At 47.6% G+C, this 21,729-nt stretch overlaps 1 protein-coding gene across 5 annotated transcripts in view; it reads left to right on the top strand.

Annotated features, from left to right (window-relative positions):
• PLS1 (plastin 1) overlaps positions 1–21,729 on the top strand; it is a 102,313-nt gene that overhangs the window by 69,868 nt on the left and 10,716 nt on the right. For all 5 annotated transcript variants that reach the window (XM_029073494.2, XM_029073505.2, XM_029073520.2 and 2 more), the window contains exons 9-12: positions 4,225–4,320; positions 5,683–5,878; positions 16,500–16,578; positions 21,085–21,199. In XM_029073494.2, the coding sequence (XP_028929327.1) occupies positions 4,225–4,320; positions 5,683–5,878; positions 16,500–16,578; positions 21,085–21,199 (486 nt within the window). The remainder of the gene's footprint in view (positions 1–4,224; positions 4,321–5,682; positions 5,879–16,499; positions 16,579–21,084; positions 21,200–21,729) is intronic.

Raw genomic sequence — 21,729 nt, 5'->3', positions numbered from 1 at the left:
CCCCCTTCAAAGCCTTACTGAAGGCACATCTCCTCCAAGAGGCCTTCCCAGACTAAGCCCCACTTTTCCTCATCTCCCACTCCCTTCTACGGCGCTCTGACTTGCTCCCTTTGCTCTTCCCGGCTACCCAGCCCCACTGCACTTATGTATCTATCTGTCATTTTATTTATTTGTATTGATGTCTGTCTCCCCTACTCTAGACTGTAAGCTCATTGTGGGCAGGGAATGACACTGTTTATCGTTGTACTTTCCCAAGTGCTTAGTACAGTTCTCTGCGCACAATAAGTGCTTTATAAATACGATTGAATGAAAAAATGAATGAATGAACGAACAAGTGGGGTAGGCAGAACAAATGTTTAAGATACCGTGATGCAGTCTCAAATGTGCGGTTTAAGTGCTGCACTACTGGGAAGTGCAGCAGTAAACCAACTAGATTGGCTTGTGACAATCAGATGAGGGTAATCAATGAATTAATTTTATTTATTGAGCATTTACTGTATGCAGAGCACTGTTCTAAGCACTTGGGAGAGTACAATAGAACAGAGTTGGTGGGCATGTTCCCTGCCTATAAAGCACTTACAGAATAGATTGGGAGATAGCAATTAAAATTACACATGCACTCTCCCCCGCTTCACAGCCTTATTGAAGGCACATCCCCTCCAAGGGGCCTTCCCTGACTAAGCCCCACTTTTCCTCATCTCCCACTCCTTTCTGCGTCACCCTGACTTGCTCCCTTTGCTCTTCCCTCCTCCCAGCCCCAAAGCACGTATGTACATATCTGTCATTTCATTTATCACTTTGCTCTTCCCCTCTCCGAGGCCCAAAGCACTTTATGTACATATCGGTTATTTTATTTATTTGTACTGATGTCTGTCTCCCCCACTCTAGACTGTGAGCTCATGGTGGGCAGGGAATGTCACTGCTTATTCTTGTATTGTACTTTCCTAAGCACTTAGTACGGTGCTCTGCATACAGGAAGCGCTCAATAAATACCACTGAATGAATTAATGAATGAATGAAATGGTGTGGGGCTGAGGGGGCGGTGGATATCAAGTACTTAAAAGCTACAGATCTGAGTGCACAGGTGACACAGAAAGGAGAGGGAGTAGGGGAAATGAGGGCTTGGTTGGGGAAGGCCTCTTGGTGGAGATGTGATTTTAATAAGACTTTGAAGATGGGGAGGAGAGGGTGGTCCTTGTCTATAAAGAGGGGAGGGAATTCCTTAAGCTTCTGGCCGAGTGTGTGATGCCTTTAGCTTATCTCTCTGTGTGATGTTTTCTCTAATATTGCCTTACTGCCTCCCCTACTGCTTCTGCTACTTATCCAGAGGATTTTCCTCCAGCTACTTTAATTTTTCACTTGTCACAGATAAGCGAGCAAATTTATTGGCAGCGTTGGCTGATCCTTGCTTATGGAAAGCACCCTGAGAAGTTGGGAAACAGTGAGTTTACTGGAAAGAACACAGAATTGGGAGTCAGGAAACCAGATTTCCAGTCTCCACTCTGCACTTGTTTGCAGTGTGACCTAGAGGAAGTTGCTTAACCTCTCTGCACTTCAGTCACCTCACCTGTAAAAATGGGAGGAAGATACTTTTCCTTCCTCTAAAATTGTGAGGCCCGGATAGAACAGGGACTGTGTCCAATTTAATCATCATATCTCCAACCCAGCACTTAGCACATAGTGGCACTTAATAAATACAATCATCATCATCATTAAATGCCGATGAGTCATTTCCGATCCATAGCGACTCTATGGACCTATTTTCTCCAGAATGTCCTACTTTCGCTCTTCTGCAGTCACTCTGGTATGTATATTAGAGTTTTCTTTGTAAAAAATGAGAAAGTAAGTAGTTTACCACTGCCTACCACTACGCAGTAAAACCTTAAGTCTCTGCCGGTGTCTTCGGTCAACGTTTTCATTCATTCATTCGGTCAGTCGTATTTATTGAGCGCTTACTGTGGGCAGAACACTGCACTAAGCGCTTAGAAAGTACAATTGGGCAACAAATAGAGACAATCCCTACGCAACAACCGGCTCACAGTCTAAAAGGGGGGAGACAGACAACAAAACAGAACAAAACAAGTAGACAGGCCTCAGTGATCATTTTGAGCACTTGATTTTATCACCTTTAACTCTTTCCCATGCCGCTGCTGCCCAACACAGGTGAATCGACTTTGTCCGATGCTTCGGCTTAGACCTCTCCATTATGGGTAATCTTGGCGAGAGAATATCTGTCAATGGCATAGCTCTAAGCTTCCATCAGCTTACTTGAACTCTTCCGCCACAATAAGGCGTTGATTCTTAGGAGAGAATAAATACTAAATAAATAATGACTATCACGAAACCCCAAACCTGACCAATTGACACAGGAACGTTGCCCAGCTAGTTTAGAGGGAAAGGGAATTTTTCACGTGTGACCCAATTTATTTATTTTTCTAACTGATGTTGCAACTTACATTTCTTCAGTCCAATGAAGAAAAATGTGGGAGTGGCCGAAAACCACTGTCCATTCTATGCTCCATGAGACCTCCGGAAGGAGAAAGCTAAACAGCAGGGTCGTTGTCCCCAAATCGGGGCTGCTGAAAGACAGTGGTGGGGAGAGCCAAGATGGGAAATGTCAGGAAATAATCGATCAGTCAATGGTTTTTATCTATTATTATTATTAATAATAATAATAACTTGTATTATCCATAAGCAAGGATCAACCAAGTGCTTAATACAGTGCTCTGCACACAGTAAGCGCTCAATAAATACGATTGACTGAATGATGAATATTTGTTCAGAGCTTACTATGTGCCAGGCACTGTACTAAGCACTGGGGTGGATATAAACAAATTGAGTCGGACACAGTCCCTGTCCCACACAGGGCTCACAGTCTCAATCTCCATTTTAGAGATGAGATAACTGAGGCCCAGAGAAGGGAAGTGACTTGCCCAAGGTCAAACAGCAGGAAAGTGGAGGAGCCGGGATTAGAACCGAGCTCCTTTTGACTCCCAGGCCCGTGCTCTATCCACTATGCCACACTGCTTCCTCTATGCTCTGCCTGACCTTTCCCCTTACCCCATCAACCCCCCATCTGCTCTCCTCCTGCTAAAAGAGCAGAATACACCCTTATTGGTTGGTGCCTAGGCCTTCTGTATGGTGCCCGGTAGCACAGAAATCTTCTGCTCTGAAGTAGTTCATATATTTGCCCTTCATATTAAAAAGGAGGGCATGCTTTTGCAAATTATATTTTTGATTTTTTTTAACAGTATCCATTAAGCACATACTATGTGTCAAGGGCGGTTCTAAACGTTGGGATCTGCCACTTGTCTACTGTGCGACCTTGGACAAGTCACTTAACTTCTCTATGCCTCAGTCATCTCATCCGTAAAATGGAGATTAAGACTGAGAACCCCACGTGGGACATGGGCTGTGTCCAACCTGATTGCCTCGTATCTACCCTAGCGCTTAGAACAGTGCCTGACACAGAGAAAGCCCATTAAAAAAGCGAACTACTTCAAAGCATTGGCTTTCCTGGGAATTTCTGGTAGGTGTGGAGGAGACTGGTGGCAGATTCATCCGGACCGCTATGAATTTTGGTAAATTTTTGTGATTTTAGCTTGAAAACAATTTCCTCAAAAGTAAATGGTTCTTCCAGGACTCTCTTAGCAGTGTTAAGAAAGAAAGCCATTTTGGGATTCATCCTTTAAAAACAATTGCTTGCAAGAGGGGTGTCTGTACATTAAGAGGATCAGCCTGACCTAATAGAAAATGCACAGGCCTGGGAGTCAGAGAACCTGGGCTCTAATCCCATCTCAGCCACATGTTTAGATTATGAGGCCGTTACTGGGCAGGGATTGTCTCTATCTGTTGCCAAATTGTACACTCCAAGCGCTTAGTACAGTGCTCTGCACAAAGTAAGCTCTTAACAAATACCAACATTATTATTATTAATAATTCCTGTTCACCTTCCTGCTCAGTCTGTGAACCGGTGTGGGACAGAGATTGATCGCTTGTCTTCCCCAGTATTTAGAGCAGTGCTTGACACACAGTAGGTTTTGACAAATACCAAAGTTTATTATTATCATTCAACTGCAGTTGGAAATGGTGAAAAAATCTGGGGTGGGGTATGTGTGTGTTGGGAGATGGGGTGAGGATGGGGAGGTCCCAGACCTGCTTTGGCTGTTTTTTTAAGTCTTTGATCCATTTCCATAGACGAGTTATCCTTGTCTTTCCCTAAAGGATTCCAGGGCCTACTTCCACCTGCTGAACCAGATCGCCCCAAAAGGAGACAGAGGAGATGAACGTGCCATCCCGATTGACATGACCGGATTTGGGGTAAGAGCGGGGTCCCGGGAGCCCGTTCCACCGGTTGGCCATCACTCCCGGCCTTGGCTGACCCTAGGCCTTCGGGACCACTTGCTGGACTAGGTCTGGCTGAGATCTCAGTGTCAGGAGACAGACTGGGCCAGCCAGACTCTGACCAACAGGAATTCTGCCAATTCCCCTCTAGACTGTAAGCTCACTGTGGGCAAGGAACGTGTCTGTTATGTTGTTGTGCTATACTCCTCCAAGTGCTTAGTACAGTGCTCTGCACACAGTAACTGCCCAATAAATACAATCAGGTGAATTCCCGGTGTGATGGGCTGCAGGGAAGCTTCTTTACATGGGGCTCTGGCTCATCCCTCTTAACTCCCACCACAGTCCTGTGTGATCCACATGGGCATGGGCCCCCTGGGAGTTTCCCAGAATTTTGGTGGACCAGTCTGGCCCCGCGGAGGGAGGCAGTCCTTGGAGAGATTTCGGCATCTAGAAAGTCCCGGGCAGCTGTGAGTTTCTAAAAGTACCTGGGGTGATGGGATGCTTCCCTGGTTTGACTGTCACCTGCCACTTGGAGTCCCACTGGCGGGCAAGAGGCCACTCCAGGGTTTCCCCCTGTGGCTGAAGCTTCACTGTCGGTCAGTGGCCTGGGGCTGCTTTGCCCAGTTAAGTTAGAAATGGTGAATGGTAGGAAGAGGGTTGATTTCATTTAAACTCTGTTGGCTTGGACACCCAGTCTGGGTTCCCCTGAGGCAGGGCGAAGTTTATCTGACCCTAGAGCAGCCTCACCCTTCCTCTGCAAGCCCCCCAAGTCTGAATTCATTCATTCAATAGTATTTATTGAGCGCTTACTATGTGCAGAGCACTGTACTAAGCGCTTGGAGTGGACAAATCGGGATTTGAATTTGGTGGTCTTAGCCTCACTGCCCATCTCCACAGGGCCTCCAGGACTAACCGTTGACCGAAACACCAAATGCAGATCGGAGGGATCGGGGGAGGACCTGAACATAGCTCTGTTCAATAAATACCTCTGACTGACCGACCGACTGACTCTTATTTATTTATTTATTTAGATTAATGTCTGTCTCTCCCTGTAGATTACAAGCTCACTGTGGGCAAGGATGGGTCTTTTTGTTATTATGTGGTACTCTCCCAAGCACTTAGTACAGTGCTTTGCACACAGTAAGCTCTCATTAAATGTGATTGAATGAATGAATGCATGAATGAACTCCTCCAGGGCAGCCAGCCGAGATAATGCTGCGTGCCAATGCGGGAGAGGACAGAGAAGTGCGGGGCTGGGAGCTGGCTTCCCTGGGCCTGAGTCGGGCTTCGAAGAGCAACTGGAAAAATTGCAGTTCGCTTGGTGTGTTTGTCTCTCAGGAGAGAAATGACCTGAAGAGAGCCGAGTACATGCTTCAGGAAGCCGACAAACTGGGCTGCAAGCAGTTCGTCACTCCAGCGGACGTGGTTTCGGGCAACCCGAAGCTCAATCTGGCATTTGTGGCTAATCTGTTTAACACGTACCCGAGCCTGCACAAGCCCGACAACACCGACTTCGATTCCCACTTACTCGAAGGTGAGTTGGCCAACCCAGAGTCGGCCGGCGCGTGGAGGCCGTTGTCTCGGCGGAGGGGTGTCATCCCGCTTGTCTGCTATGGGACGTTGGGCGAGTCACTTCACTTCTCTGGGCCTCAGTTACCTCGTCTGTAAAATGGGGATGAAGATTGTGAGCCGCAGGTGGGACACGGACTGTGTCCAACTTGATCAGCACTTATAGTATCTGGCACAAAGGTTAACAAATACCATTAAAAAGTAGGGGGGGGGAGGGATGGTGGCTCGAATCCTCTGCCTTCCATCTTGCTCCTTTCTGGTGAGGGGGGAAGGCAACCTTGGGGATTAGAAGCAGCATTGCCTAGTGGAAAGAGCACGGGCTTGGATGTCAGAGGTCCTGAGTTCTAATCCCGCCTCCACCACAAGCCTGCTGGGTGACCTTGGGCAAGTTACTTCACTTCTCTGTGCCTCAGTTACCTCATCTGTAAAATAAGAGATTAAGACTGTGAGCCCCATGTGGGACAGGGACTGTGTCCAACCTGATTACCTTATATCTACCCCAGCACTTAGAACAGTGCTTGGTCCATAGTAAGTGCTTAACAAATAACCACGATCATTATTATTATTATTGTTACTGTTATTAAATTTCTGACCCCCGCCCCCACCCAACACTTTCCCATAAGGCTCCCAACCCCCACTCCCAAGCCCTCCTCCGAGACGCTGTTGGCCTAGGCCTAAGGCTGAGGGGATGGGATTGAGGGGGACTGTTCTGGAAGGATTCACTGCCTCAGAAGGAGGTGCCATCTCTATCCTGGAAGGTTTGAAAAGCAGGGTTGATTTTCCTTGCTCTAGAATGGTGGTGTTGAAAAGTGGGAGGATGGACTCCCGAACCTCTCCGGGACTCATGCTTCTCTCTAGAACCCCCTTCTCCCTTTATCAAAGACATGCCCAGAGGTAATCCGATTCTGGTCAAGGGGCCCCTTCCCCTAGGCTGACCGAACAGGCTATTTCCGGGGGTTAGGAGAGGTCAGCTGCTCAGGCCGCCCCTCCCCGACCGACTTGGAAGATGCTGCCCACACTGGGCCGATCGCAGCTCAAGGGTCTTAAGTGTCCCATCATTTTGAAGGGCATCGTGGGTCGCTGGGGTCACCGGCATCCACTGGGCTCTGGCTGGCGAGGAAGGTAGGGGTCTGACCACCAGTGTGACCCAGGTTAGATATTCAAGCTTCCTCTTCCAGTTGGACTTTTCTTCTGTAGCCTCCCATATACCCTCTCATTGAGAAACATGTGAAATCCTCCCCAGAGACCAGTAAATCCATTCAAAGCCAAAAGCTCCCTCTGGGACCACTCCAGTCTCCTGTCTGCCCTCGACACAACCAAGGGAACAACTCTGACTCCTTGCCCTTTCCCTCCTGCTCTTTCAGGCTCCTCTTCTTGAGGCTCTCTGCCCAAGCACATGCCAAATGCGATGCCCCAGGTTCGAACCTCTCTGTTATTGAAAACTGTGGGACCTTATTCTGTGGTCTGCATTGTTACGGGCCGAGAACGGGTCTGCTAATTCTGTTGGATTGTACTCTCCCGAGCACTTAATACAGAGGTCTGCCCATAGTAAGAGCTCAATAAATACCATTGATTGATTACATCTTTACTGCTCCCACCTGCTCCCCGAGACTTTCCCATTGCTAGGGACAAAGGAGCCCTGGATTAGAAATCGTCAGACCCTTTTGCAGGCTGAATGTGTCAGGCACTGTATTAAGTGCTGGGATAGATCCAAGCTAATCAGGTTGGTCACAGTCCATGTCTCTCATGGAGCTCACAGTCTTAATCCCCATTTTACATTTGAGGTAACTGAGGCATGGAGAAGTTAAGTGACTTGCTCAAAGTCATACAGCAGACAAGTGGCAGAGCCATCAGGATTAGAACCCAGTTCCTTCTGAGTTCCAAGCCAGTGCTCTATCCACTAGGCCACGCTGCTCCTCTGTACTCTTTTCTGCACTCTGAAGGTGCTTTTAGATGGTGAACTCTGTCCAAACAATTGGGACCATATCAAATTCCCATCTCTTTATTCTTTCCCAGCTCTTAGTGCAGTGCTTTTTACACAGTAAACGCTTAATACATTCAATTACTAGTACACTACTACTCTGATACACTACTCCTGCTCTTTAAATATAGTCCTTTAAAAGCAGAGTTGCGGAGCTTTAAAGAAAACGGATAAAGACAATGTGGTGAAAATGTCTGAAGGAAGATCAATCAATCAATCAGTCATATTTATTGAATGCTTACTGTGTGCTGAGCACTGTCCTAAGCACTTGGGAGAGTACAATATAACAGTATAACAGATTTGGTAGAAACATTCCCTACCCTGGTGGATAGATAGAACATGGACCTGGGACTCAGAAAGACCTGGCTTCTATTCCCGGCTCTGCCACTTGTCCACTGTGTGATCTTGGGCAAATCGCTTCACTTCTCTGTGCCTCAGTTACCTCATCTGTAAAATGGGGATTAAGACTGTGAGTCCCATGGGGGACAGGGACTGTGTCCAGTGTGATTGCTCATATCCACCCCAGCACTTAGTACAGGGCACGTAGTAAGTTTTAAATTATTATTATTATTATCCACAATAAGCTTACAGTCTAGAGATGAACTGACAGTCCAGAGAAAAGATGCATTTAGAGGGAAAAAGTCCATTTAATGTAAAATCCTTGAAGAGGAGAACAGCCTTTGAGCCTCAGAGAGGAGGGACTCGTGTGACTGCCCTGCCGACCCCCTATATCCCGGGCCGGACCACCACAACTTGGCAGGGCAGTTCTTCTCACCTCTCGTTCTCCCTCCACACTGAAGCCAGTCCCTGGGGACTGTTCCCTGCCAACACAATCCTCATCCTGTGGATCCGGCACAAACTTCAATCAATCAATCAGTCAATCAATCAATCTTATTTACTGGGCGCTTACTGTGTGCAGAGCACTGTACTGAACGCTTGGGAGAGTACAATATAACCAAGTGGGCAATCACATTCCCTGCCCACAACGAGCTTACAGTCTAGAGGGGAAGACAGACGTTAATATAAATAAATAAATGACAGAAATTCAAATGAGTGCTGTGGGGTTGGGAGGGGAGTGAATAAAGAGAGCAAGTCAGCGTGACGCTGAGGGGAGTGGGAGATGAGGAAAATGAGGGCTTAGTCAGGGAAGACCTCCCAGAGGAGATGTGCTAAATCGAATGAGCAGGAAGCAGGTGGAACAAAACCCAGTGGCAGAGCCCCTCACCAGGTGAGCTTTGAGCCGGATGCCCGGGCTCTGAAGGCTCTGAAGGCATAGAGCCTGTTAGGACCTGACCCTGAGCCAGAGCCCCCGAGCAGCTCTCATCATTCAGTTTCTATCCTGGTTCCTTTCCTGCACAATGGGAAAGGCCAGGCCTGAAGGTTAGCAAGGGAGCCTTCGCGCCAGCATCCATCTTTGTAGCCACTTGGCCGTGGTTTGTAGCCCAGGCCAAGTTTCGCCAGATAGGGTCTCCGTGGCAGACCGGGACTGAGAATCCGGGTGCTTTGGCCTTAAAGTCTCCTCCCTCCCCACACCCTGCTGAACAGCTACCCCCAGTCCACAATCCCTCCACCTTTCTTCCTTCCCTCCCACCTGAGCCGGGCTTGGCTCTTTGGCTCCTCCAATAATAATAATTGCGGTAATTGTTGACTGTTGCCTATATGCCAAGCACTATGCTAAGTGCTGAGATAGATATAATACAATCATATCAGAGCCCAGTGCCTGCCCAAATGGGGCTCCCAGACTAAAGGGGGAGTGGAAACAGGTCTCTGGTCCCCATTGTTATAGACGAGGAAACCGAGGTCCAGAGAAGTGAAGTGACTTGCTCCAGTTCCCATCTCCATCCCTCAGCCTATCACCCGGGTCGTCCCTCTCCTTTGAGCGTTGAGGGGTCCGAGGCTGGTTCTGGAGCCCGGATCTCCGTTGGCCGAGGGTGTTACAACTCAGCGACCGACCACCTGGACCGGTGGTTTCCGCTGGGAGAAGACAAGGAGGTCAAACCGCTCTAGCAGCGCAGCCTGCCGCTCCTCCGTCCCAGAGAGAGCAAGGGGTGTCCTCGGGGAGACGCCTACTGGGGTCAGAGGGCACGAGCACGACCGACAGCAGGTTGGCTGAATGGGGCCGCGGGCCTGACGGGAGCCTTGTTGTGTGGTGGCCGGCGGGGGGGATAAGGCTCATAACTGATAACCTCTCCGATTTTGCTCCGTGAAACGCAGATCTGACCCCTCCCAATGTAGGTACTGTATTCCGTACACTTCTATGCTCCGTGAACTCATTTACTTTGATTTTCTTTACCATGAGCCCCCTGCCAGGCTCTTCCTTTTTCGCTGGATTGATTTGCTTGGCCCTGCCTGTGCCGTGTTTCCTTTGTCTTAATATGCCGACAACAAAAATCAAGGCTGAGCCGTCTGAGCCGGCGACGCGTACAACCTGGGGCAGCAGACCCAAAGCCGCGTGAGCACAGATTCCTGACAGAGTCCAGGCCCCTAGGAGGGATTTCTGAGAACTTAAAGTTTGTGCCATGGAAAGGCCCCTCACTCCACCCCATCTAAGAAAAATGGTCTTCTTCCAAGATGCTATTTGTCGGAGGGACCCAGCTTTGGGCTTGGAACCCATCTACGTGTAACCCTTCCTGCTTACTTTGGGCCCCGCCCCACACCCACCCTCATGCTCCCTCACTGCAGCTCTTTCCCCTTTGTTTCCCTCTCATTGTTCCCAATTTCCTGCCCACCTGGCTTTGAACCCTCTCTCCTTTTTGCTCCAAGTTCCTTTCCCTTCCTCTCTCCCTCTCCCTATCTCCTCTCTTTGCTTCCTTTTCTCTCCCTCTTCCTCTCTTCCTCCCTCTCCATCTCTCTCCTTCCCTCTCCCTCTCTCTCCCTGTCTCTCCTTCTCCCTCTCTTCCTCTTCCACCCCCTCCACCTCTCTCTCGCCCCTCCTTATCCCCCTCTCTCTCTCTCCCTCTTTCCTCTCTCTCTCCCTTTTCCCTCTTTCCTTCTTTTTCCCTCCCTCTCTCTCTCTTTCCTTTCTCTCTCTTTCTCCCTTTCTCTCCCTCCCTCCCTTTTTCTCTCCCTCTTAGGTCCTTCCCTTGCTCCATCTTCTTCCCTCCCACCCCTTCCTTTCTTGCTCCAGTACCTCAAACGTCCCTGCTCAAACACCAGGATCTCCACACACCCACCTTCTCTCCCTTTCTGCATACATGGGGGTGGATGCCCCAGGAGTCCACACCCCTTACATACTTAAAAGTGGAGGCAGCTGCGGTGACCTTACCATGTCGGGAGGAGGAAGAAACGCCAGTCCTACCTGATCACTTCTGTCTGGGAACAAGAGCCCGGGAACAGAAAGCTGAGAGGTAGCTGAGCCCCTCCGAGAGCTCCATGGCACGGTCGGCCTCGGTGAAAGCTACTCACTCCATCGTCTTCTCGCCCTGCTCACCAAACCTAGGTCCTTCTAAGTGAGAATTCACCTGATGGATTGGAAACACTGTTGGGGTTCCCAAATGGAAGGCGGCTCCGTCCTCCCCAGCCTGGAAAGTGTCGTATTCCAACCCGACCACGTGTTTCAAGTGGCATATTAACACTGGCCTGCAATTTGTGGCTCCCAAGCTCTGGTCCTGCTAACTCTCCCTCTTGCGTGTCTCGTTTCCATTCCTTTGCTGGAGTTCAGCATGTGTTTGGAAGGGTTTTCAGAGTGAATGGGGCTGCTGGGTATTTCCTTTAGTATTTCCCACGCGCAGGTAACTTTCATTCATCTCTATCTAGAACTTGCCGGTGTCCTAGTGCACCTCTCAAGAAACACATCCAGTTTCTCCTTTATTATTTTCTTTCCGTAAATGGGTGTGATTTGACACACAAATCGTGAAAGCAGAGGGTGAATCTCATTTCCATTGGCATGTACGTTTTTTCTGGGAATGGCTTCTCTTTCGGAATTGGGTTTGGAGGTAATAACAAGACCAAGGGCCAGCCTGACTCCAGGGGCAGGGTCCTGGGTCAAATCCTAATGAGATTCCTAGAGTGCAGCCGGATCTCAGTTGGCCTTCTTGGAAGATGCAAAATTTGGAGCCGGAGTCAGCCACCGAAGCCGGGCCCTGAGCTGGAGAGCCCACTGCTGTGAGACCCTCTAGACTGTAAGCTCGTTGTGGGCAAGGAATGTGTCTGTTATATTTTTATATTGTACTCTCCCAAGTGCTTAGTACAGTGCTCTGCACACTGTAAGTGCTCAATAAATACGATTGACTCACAAGGGATGGCTGAGGGTCCTGATCCCAGGGCCTTTCCTCTCTGTGGCTTGGGGAGAACACCCGCTGATCTTCTGGCAGCAAGATCCAGGCCCTGACCCATCCCACCAAGGAGAATGGGGCTTGGCAGCATCTACCATGGTTGGCAAAGACTGGCAGTGGGAGTGGGGGGGTGTCGATCACAGCTATTTCAGGAGTCGGCTTCCAACCACCTCCCAGAAATCAGTCAGTCAGGAGCATTTATTGAGTGCCTCGTGTGTGCAAATCAATCAATCAAACCGTGCTATTCATTGAGCGCTTAGCGTGCGAAGCACACATAGAGTAGGTAGACATAACCCCTGACTTCAAAGAGCTTACGATCTCTTGGGAGATGAAGTTCTGTACTAAGAAGCAGGGAAAATATCATGGACATAAAAGATACAGTCTCTCCTGTGAATTTCTACAGTGCACTGTAAATCTACCAATGCACGGTACCATTTTTAAATTTCATTTTAGCCTTACAACGGCCCTGTGAATTGGGGCGAGAGGGAGGTATGATTATTTGAAGCAATTACTATATAACAACCACTGTAGTAAGATCTGGGGTAAATACAGGATAAACAGACCGGCTAGAGTCCCTGTCCTGCATGGAGCTCACAGTCTAAGGAAGAGGGAGAAGAGGTATCGAATCCCATTTTATAAATTAAAAAACTGAGGCATGAGAAATTAAATGATTCGCCCAAGGTCACGCTGCCGGAAACTGGCAGAGCCAGAATTAGAACCCAGAGCCTCTGACTCCCAAGCCCGTGCTCTTTCCACTAGGCCATGCTACTTCTCTATTTTGAGGTTCATCAAAGCAGAACCACATTAAAACCCCACAGACCAGTGATTCTAATCACGACTGTATTTCATGACTAAAAATAGTAATAGCACAGCTCAATCAGAAGAAGAGCACAATAGAAACTATGATTTTTATTAAAGTACAATTTCAGTGTCTTTCCATTCACTCAGTCGTATTTATTGAGCGCTTACTATGTGATTTATAATTTGATGGCCTTTTTAATAAAGAATGAGCCTGTACAGGATTGGTGTTCTCACTAGCTCTCTAAATTAGTGAGAAGTCACGATAAAAAGTTCAGTGCTTGTGAAAGTTAGGCAGTCATCCAAACTCAACGGACCGAGAGGCTGCCAGTCCCAAGCCTGAGTGTACATAGTGTGCTCTTGGGTGATCCTTCTCGTTAATCAATCAATTGTATTTATTGAGTGTATACTGTGCTCTGAGCACTGTACTAAGAGATTGGGACAGTACAGTAGAGTTGGGAGACATGTTCACTGTCTACAAGGAGCTTACAGTCTTTGAGACTTGGAAAGGTTTGGGAGAAGCAGAGGAGAATCAGGGTGTGCTGTTACCGCCCAAGGGAACTGCCCAGTGCAGGACTCTGTGGATCCGGAGGCTGGAGCCAGGTAGGACGGGGAGGGGGTTAAAGAGCTGAGATTTCATCGGTAAATCACCCCAACCGGCACCGACGTCGGCCAGTGTACCACAGAGAATTGTTGCCCCGTGGGACAGTGTGGGGTGGACTGATAGTCTGGTACACCAATCAATTGTAATTACTGAGTGCTTTCTCTGTACTAAGCGCTTGGGAAAGTACAAAATAACAGAGTGGGTAGACATATTCCCAGCTCACAATGAGACACCAGCGACTCAGACGCCTGACCAATCCTCCCTAGCCACACTATCCAGAGGGGCAACTGTTCCCTCGAACGCCATGGGCCAGTTGCCCTGGTTGTCCCTGCCTTAGGGAGGGCTGTCCATCCCGTGGGAAAGGAAGCCAGGTTTGTGGCCCAAGCTTTTTAATCTATGGTTGGAATAGCTGCGGGGCCAACTGAATAATAATCGTTCTAATAACTGTCGTATTTGTTAAGTTCTTACTATGTGCCAAGCGCTGTACTAAACGCTGGGATAGGTACGAGATAATCAGGTCCTACATGGGGCTCACAGTCTAAGTAAGAAGGGAGAACAGAAATTGAAACCCCATTTTCAGTTGAGGGACTGAGCCACAGAGAAGTTAAGCCATCAATCATTCGATGATATTTATTGAGTGCGTACAACGTTCAGGGCTCTGTACTAAGCACCCAGGAGAGTACAGTACATCAAATTAGCAGACAACTTCCCTGCCTATAACGAGCTCACAGTCTGGCAGGGGAGGCAGACATTAATACGCATAGTAATTTATGATATATAGTATATAATGAAATATATGTACATAAGTACTATGTGTGTGTGTGCACAAGGTCACACAGCAGGTACGTGACGGAGCTGGGATTGAAGGGCCCAAATAGGCAGGTGCCGTATCTCACCCTACAGAGATCAGAGAGTTCCCGTTCCCAGAGAGGGATGGAAGCACGTGCCCGGGGAAGGAGCTCGGAGGATCACTAAGCAAGGAGGCCGTGGAAGGAGCAAAACCAAAGCTTCCCCGGGCGGGGCGGAGATTTGAGAAGTCAGAGAGTGAGCAAGGAGAAATGCACCAAAAGATGCAAAAGGCCACGGCAAAAACCCATTTTAACGTGGTCGGAGGAGGATCTTCTGAGCAGGGCAGGGGTGGGAAAGAGGAAGGGGAAGCAGGTGTACTGGGGGATCTGAGGTGGGGAAGTCGAAGTGGGGGAGCGAAGGGGAGAGAGAGATGCCAAGCTGACGGTGCCACTTCTTGGAGGTAGAGTTGGAGCTGGAATAATGGGGTCACCCTAGGTCTACCAGGAAGAAGAGTCCCAGCTCTTCAGTGCCTCTACCAGGGGCTCCCCAATATCCTATAGGAAGCCTAAACCATGACTGTTCACTGCCCTCTCCATTCCACTGCCCTCCTTTCTCTGTCTACCTCCCAATCCACCATAAAAGAGTGGCCTAGTGGAAAGAGCACAAGCCTGGGAGTCAGGGGTGCTGGGTTCTAATGCCGGCTCTACACTCGTCTGCTGTTGACCATGGGCAAGTCACTTAACTTCTCTGGGCCTCAGTTACCTCATCTGTAAAAAGGAGATTAAGTCTGTGAGCCCTATGTGGGACAGGGACTGTGTCCAACCCGATTATCTTCATTCATTCATATTAATTTAGCGCTAACTACATGCAGAGCACTGTACTAAGCGCTTGGAATGTACAATTCGGCAACAGAGAGAGACAATCCCTGCCCAATAACAGGCTCACAGTCTAAACGGGGGAGACAGACAGCAAAGCAAAACACTTGTGTTTACCCCAGTGCTCGGTACAGTGTCTGGCACAGAGTTGACTCTTGACAAATACCATTAAAAACAATAGGATTCAATTGGTTTTGCATGCAGTTTGAAAACAATCTTATTGTTTAAATAGATGGCTCATTAGGAACTGAGGGAAGACTTTCAAAAATCATCTTTGTCTTTGAGCCAAGTCTGCAGACGTACATGGTACTTTTTCACCCCAGAAGTGGATATGCAGTCATAAACAATTGAGAATATGAGAGGTCAATCAGTTTTACTTATTAAATGCTTACTATGTGCAAGTCACTGTAGTAACCACTTAGGAGAGTACAATACAATAGAATTAACAGACCTATTCCCTGCCCATAATGAGTTTACAGGCTAGAGGTCAGAAATGCACCTCCAGGCTAAGCCTGACTACGCAGACGGCAGCAGATCTGGGTATAGCAAACCCTTCTGAAAATGCGGCCCTGTTGCCTTCAGATTTGCCAGTTGTTAATGAAAAGCTCTCCTGACTTCTTTTGTGAGCATTATTTCCCAAATTTTAATCCATCGGTATTCCACCAGTGGAATTTATTGAGCACCTTGTGTATACTCAGTGGTGAAGCAGCATGATCTAGTGGAAAGACCACAGGCCTGAAAGTCAGAAGAACCTGGATTCTAATCCCAGCTCTGCCACTTGAATCTGTGTGACTTTGGGCAAGTCCTTTAACCTCTCTGGGCCTCAGTTACCTCATCTATCCAAGTGAAATTAAATCCTACTCCCTCTTACTTAAGCTGTGAACCCCATGTGGGACAGAGAACGATCTTGTATTTACCCCAGGATTTACTCGGTACAGTGCTTGGCACAAAGTAAGCATTTTACAAGTACCATTTAAAGAAAAAATTGCTGCTCTACAATGCAGGATCAGTAGTCCAGAAATCAATCTGATCCACTGTGGTGGAGACTCACCCTTCCGAGGAACCCCAATCTCTATGCTCAGGTAGGATTGCAAGCGTCAAGCCCTCCTAGACCTGGCTAAATCAGAAACCGTTCCCCAAAGGGGGTCCCTTCCTAAAGGAAATACAGCAAAGAACGGCAGCCAAGCACTTGTGACTGGAGTAGGTGTACGATTAGCCTCCAGGCCCCGGTCTCCAGATCATTAATATGGATCTGATCTTTTCAGGAGAAAGCAAGGAGGAAAGGACCTTCAGGAACTGGATGAATTCTCTGGGTGTCAATCCATACATTAACCACCTGTACAGGTAAGTACCCGATCCCACGCTGTCGTGACTCTTTGGAAACGTTCTCTGTCCGATCGGATAGGTCACTGGCTAAGTTCCGGCTGATGCGTCGGCCCCTGGCCTTCAGGAGCGGGCTTGGCGAAGCCGGAATTTGGACCAGAAAAACTCACTGAGGGGAAACTAAAGCGGCGACATCGTCCCTAGCAGCTGTTGAGGCAAAAGTTGGCTTCATTTTGGTGGGCCTGCCTGCCTTTCACTGAAAACACTGCATATTAGCAGAATCTTTTCCAGGTTTCATTGAGTTCCTGTACAAGAGAGTCCGAAATGAGAATAACCGATTTGATTTTTTCCAGCGATAATAATAATGATGGTATTTGTGAAGCATTTACTACGTGACAAGCATTGTTCTAAGCGCTGGGGTAGATAGACGCTAATCCGGTGGTCTCCCGTGGGGCTCACGATCTTAATCCCCACTTTCCAGATGAGGTAACTGAGGCCCAGAGAAGTGAAGTGGCTTACCCAAGTCCACACGGCAGACAAGTGGTGGAGCCGGGATTAGAACCCACCTCCCCTGACTCCCGAACCCTGGCTCTTGCCACTGAGCCACGCTAATTTAATCAAATTAATGCTGCTGTGCCTGGTAGTTTATTTTATCGTATTCCTAACCCACGTCTGCCATGGGAAGCAGCAGGGCGTAGCGGATAGTGCAGGAGCCTGGGAGCAGAAGGTCATGGGTTCTAATCCCAGCTCCTCCGCTTGTCTGCTGTGTGGCCTTGGGCAAATCATTTCACTTCTCTGTGCCTCGGTTGCCTCATATGTAAAATGGGGATTAAAACTGCGAGCCCCACAGGGGACAGGGACTGGGTCGAACCCGATTTGCTTGTCTCTACCCCAGCACTTAGTACAGTGCCTGGAACATAGTAAGTGCTTAACAAGTACCATAATTATTATTATGTTACTCTAGTCTCCGTCCACTGCTCTTTTGCAAAAATATGCAAGCACTTAACTAATAAATGTAAATTTGGAAATCATTTCTTTCCCATTTGTAACTGAAATTCATGCTCCCAAAAGTCACGCTGGCAGAACTCAAATAGATTTGAACTTCAGACCACGGTAAACTGCACGATGGCAGATTAATTTCAACTGGATTCAATCTGCCACGGAAATGCTGTTCTTCCTCAGAACTTGGAGTGTGGGACAGGAGTAACCGATGACCATTTCTAGATGGTGAAATTAGTTTTTCTGACTGTATGCTATGGAGCTGAGGGAGGGGTGAATAAAAGGAACAACTACTGCATCAGCCTCTTCGCAGGCTTCCTTGCCTTCAACCTCTCCTGTCTTCAGTCCATATTTCATACTACTTCATGTCTCCAGTCCATACTACTCTGCTGCCCAGATTATTGTTCTAAATCATTTTTTACACATCTCCCCGGTCCTCGAATTCCCCGTCGCTTGTCCATTCTTCTCCACATCTAGCGGAACCCTTTGGCCGCTGGATTTAATGCACTAAATCAGGTCTCTCCTAACTGCTTATCCTCACTCCTCTTCCACTACCCCCTAACTCACACACCTCATGCTTCTCAAGCCAAACTATTCACTGCACTTCACTCTCGTGTCTCACCTTTGAACTTCTTGCTCACCCTCTCCCTTCTGCCTGGAGCTTCCACCCCCTTCACATCCAGCAGACTACTTGTCTCCCATCCTCAAAGTCTTTCCGAAATCACGTCTCGGCCAGGAGACCTTCCCCGATAAATATCATCCCGCTCTACTCTTCCTACTACGACCACTTCAGCGATTCTGCTGTCAAAACTGTGGCATTTATCGTGCATTCGTTCATTCAGTGGTATTTATTGAGCACTTACCATGTGCAGAGCACTGTACTAAGCGTTTGGGAGAGTACAATACAACAATAAACAGACACAGTCTCTGTCCACAATGAGCTCACAGACTAGAGTGGGGGAGACAGACATTAATAGCAGTAAATAAATTACAAATATGTACATAAGCACTATGGGGCTGGGAGGGGGGACGAACAAAGGGGGCAAGTGAGAGCGACGCAGAAGGGAGGGGGAGAAGAGGAAAGGAGGGCTTGGTCAGGGAAGGGGGGCGGCTTAGGGAAGGCCTCTTGGGGATGTGCCTTTAATAAGGCTTTGAATAAGAATTTGAGGAGGGAGGGCATTCCAGGCCACAGGCAGGACATGGGCGGGGACTCCGTGGTGAGACAGGCGAGATCAAGGCACAGTGAGACGGTTAGCATTAGAGGAGTTGGAGATAAAGGCTGCTCCCAAGCTCCTTCCTCCAGCAAGCATTTTAATGGCAATCCTGGGCATTAATGGCTATTTTTTAATAGTTTGTGAAAAATCAGAGCACTACGACTCCACTTAGATTAGCATATTTTGGACCCATCATCAGGAGAACTAATGGGCAAGTCACTTCGCTTCTCTGTGCCTCACTTCCCTCATCTGTACAATGGGTATTAAGACTGTGAGCCTCACGTGGGACAACCTGATGACCCTGTATCTACCCCAGCGCTTAGAACAGTGCTCTGCACATTGTAAGCACTTAACAAATACCAACATTATCATTATTATTCTCTGAAGAAGACACTAATGCTGGTGAAAGTCCAAGGAAAGCGAGGAAGAGGCAGACCGCCAGCTAAATGGATAGAGACCATAACAGTGATAATGGAAGAAGCAAGGTTATGGACTATGGCAGAAGACAGGACATTCTGGAGAAAATATGTCCATGGAGTTGCTCTGAAACGGAAATGACTCTATAGCACTTGATAATAAGCGCTTAGTACAGTGCTCTGCACATAGTAAGTGCTCAATAAATACTATTGAATGAATGAATGATAATAATAATAGCGTTATCATTATTATCATTACTATTATTATTAACTCTATTGTACCCTCCCAAGTGCTTAGTCACATAGCTCTGCAAAGAAGTGCTCGGACTTTACGCAATCTGATTACTTCATATCTAACCCAGTGCTTAGTACAGTGCTTGGCAACAGTAAGCACTTAATAAGTACCATTATTATTATCTAACCCAGTGATTAGTACAGGGCTTAATGTATATGAAGTGCTTAATGATGGCCACAGTTGTTTTGACTATAGATATTTTTTGGCCACCTTGATCACACTGAAGCTCATCTACCAATTCTCAATACTCCCACCCATCTCTGAGCTCTTCTCGACTTTTATTTTCAAGCAGCTTGGCTTGGTGGAAAGAGCACAGGCTTGAGAGTCAGAGAGTGTGGGTTCTAATCACGTCTCCATCACTTGTCTGCCGTGTGACCTCGGGCCAGCCACTTGACTTCTCTGTGCCTCAGTTACCTCATCTGTAAAATGGGGATTAAGACCGTGAGCCCCACGTGGGACAACCTCATTACCTTGTATCTACCCCAGAGCTTAGAACAATGCTCGGCACGTAGTAAGCGCTTAATAGAGAAGCAGCGTGGCTCAGTAGAAAGAGCATGGGCTTTGGAGTCAGAGGTCATGAGTTCGAATCCCAGCTCTGCCACTTGTCATCTGTGTGACTGTGGGCAAGTCACTTAACTTCTCTGTGCCTCAGTTCCCTCATCTGTAAAATGGGGATGAAGACTGTGAGCCCCACGTGGGACAACCTGATTTCCCTGTGTCTACCCCAGCGCTTAGAACAGTGCTCTGCACATAGTAAGTGCTTAACAAATACCAACATTATTATTATTATTATTATAAGTACCATAATAATAATGGTAATTATTACTATGTTGCCGAATTACACTTTCCAAATACTTAGTACAGGGCTCTGCACACAGTAAGCGCTTAATAAATACGACTGAATGAATGAATAAATCTGCGCAGCATTTGACCACCCAGAAGAGCTTAACAAGAACTTGCAAATTTCACTGCACATCCCCTCTTCCTGATTATTTCTGATGATGCCAAATAAAACTGGTGCTAGCATAGATCCCTGGGGGTGACCAGACTTATATTTCTCCAGCATGTAAAGTGGTTTTTCATGTCTATCCTCTGTTTCCTACCTTGAATCTTGCAGTAATGTACTCACAGCACAGAAGTAAGCCTTGATAGCTTAGTGGTCTTTTCAACTAATAAGGAGAGTGTCGTGGCCTAGTGGAAGAACATGGGCCTAGGGAGTCAGGAGGACTTGGATTCTAATCCCAGCTCTGTCACTGGTCGGCTGAGTGACCTCGGGCAAATCACTTAACTTCTCTGTGCCTCTGTTGCCTCATCTATAGAAGCGGGATTAAGACTGTGAGCCCCAGGTGGGACATGAACTAAGATTGCATCTACCTCAGTGCTTAGTATAGTGTCTGGCCACATAGTAAGCGGTCAAATCCATAAAAAAACAAGCAAAAAATCAAACAAACGCACATGAATAAAGTATCTTCTTGAACCCAAATCTCCCCTTCAATCCCCGCTTCATCATGAGCAGGCCCCATGAGGTATGAAGAGATTATGGCCTCTGAATTATGGCCTCTGACCCACCTCCTCACCTGTCTCACTCCCCGCTTGTCTGCAGTGACCTGGCAGATGCACTGGTGTATTTCCAGCTGTATGAGATGATCCGGGTGCCGGTACAATGGAGCCACGTCAACAAACCACCCTACCCGGCCCTTGGAGGGAACATGAAAAAGGTAAGGAAACAAGTACTTGCTTTCAACATGTGCAATGTACAGAGCACAGTACTTAGTGTGGCCTAGTGGGAGGAGCACGGGCCTGGCAGTCAGAAGACATGGGTCCTAATATTGGCTCCGCCACAAGTCTGCTGGGTGACCTTGGGCAAGTCACTTCATTTCCCTGTGCCTCAATTCCTTCAGGACTGTAGGCCCATGTAAGCCAGGAACTGTTTAGCTTGTCTCTACCCCAAAGCTTAAAACAGTGCTTAGCAACCTGTAAATGCTTAACAAATACCATAATAGCAATAATAATAATAATAATAATTATTATTGTTATTATGGTATTTGTTAAGCATTTACAATAATAATTTAATTTATTATTATTTAATTTAATTATTATTATTATTGTTATTATGGTATTTGTTAAGCACTTAACAATAAGTATTGTTATTATATGGAAAGGAAGGAGAACATTGATTTGGATGCGGTTCCTGGGCCCCTGGATCCTCAAAGACACCAGGGGCCGGACAAGGTGAGGTTAACAGGCC

The sequence above is a fragment of the Ornithorhynchus anatinus genome, chromosome 1, assembly GCF_004115215.2.
Source record: "Ornithorhynchus anatinus isolate Pmale09 chromosome 1, mOrnAna1.pri.v4, whole genome shotgun sequence".
Taxonomy (NCBI): domain Eukaryota; kingdom Metazoa; phylum Chordata; class Mammalia; order Monotremata; family Ornithorhynchidae; genus Ornithorhynchus; species Ornithorhynchus anatinus.
This window is presented reverse-complemented; position numbering and strand designations above follow the sequence as displayed.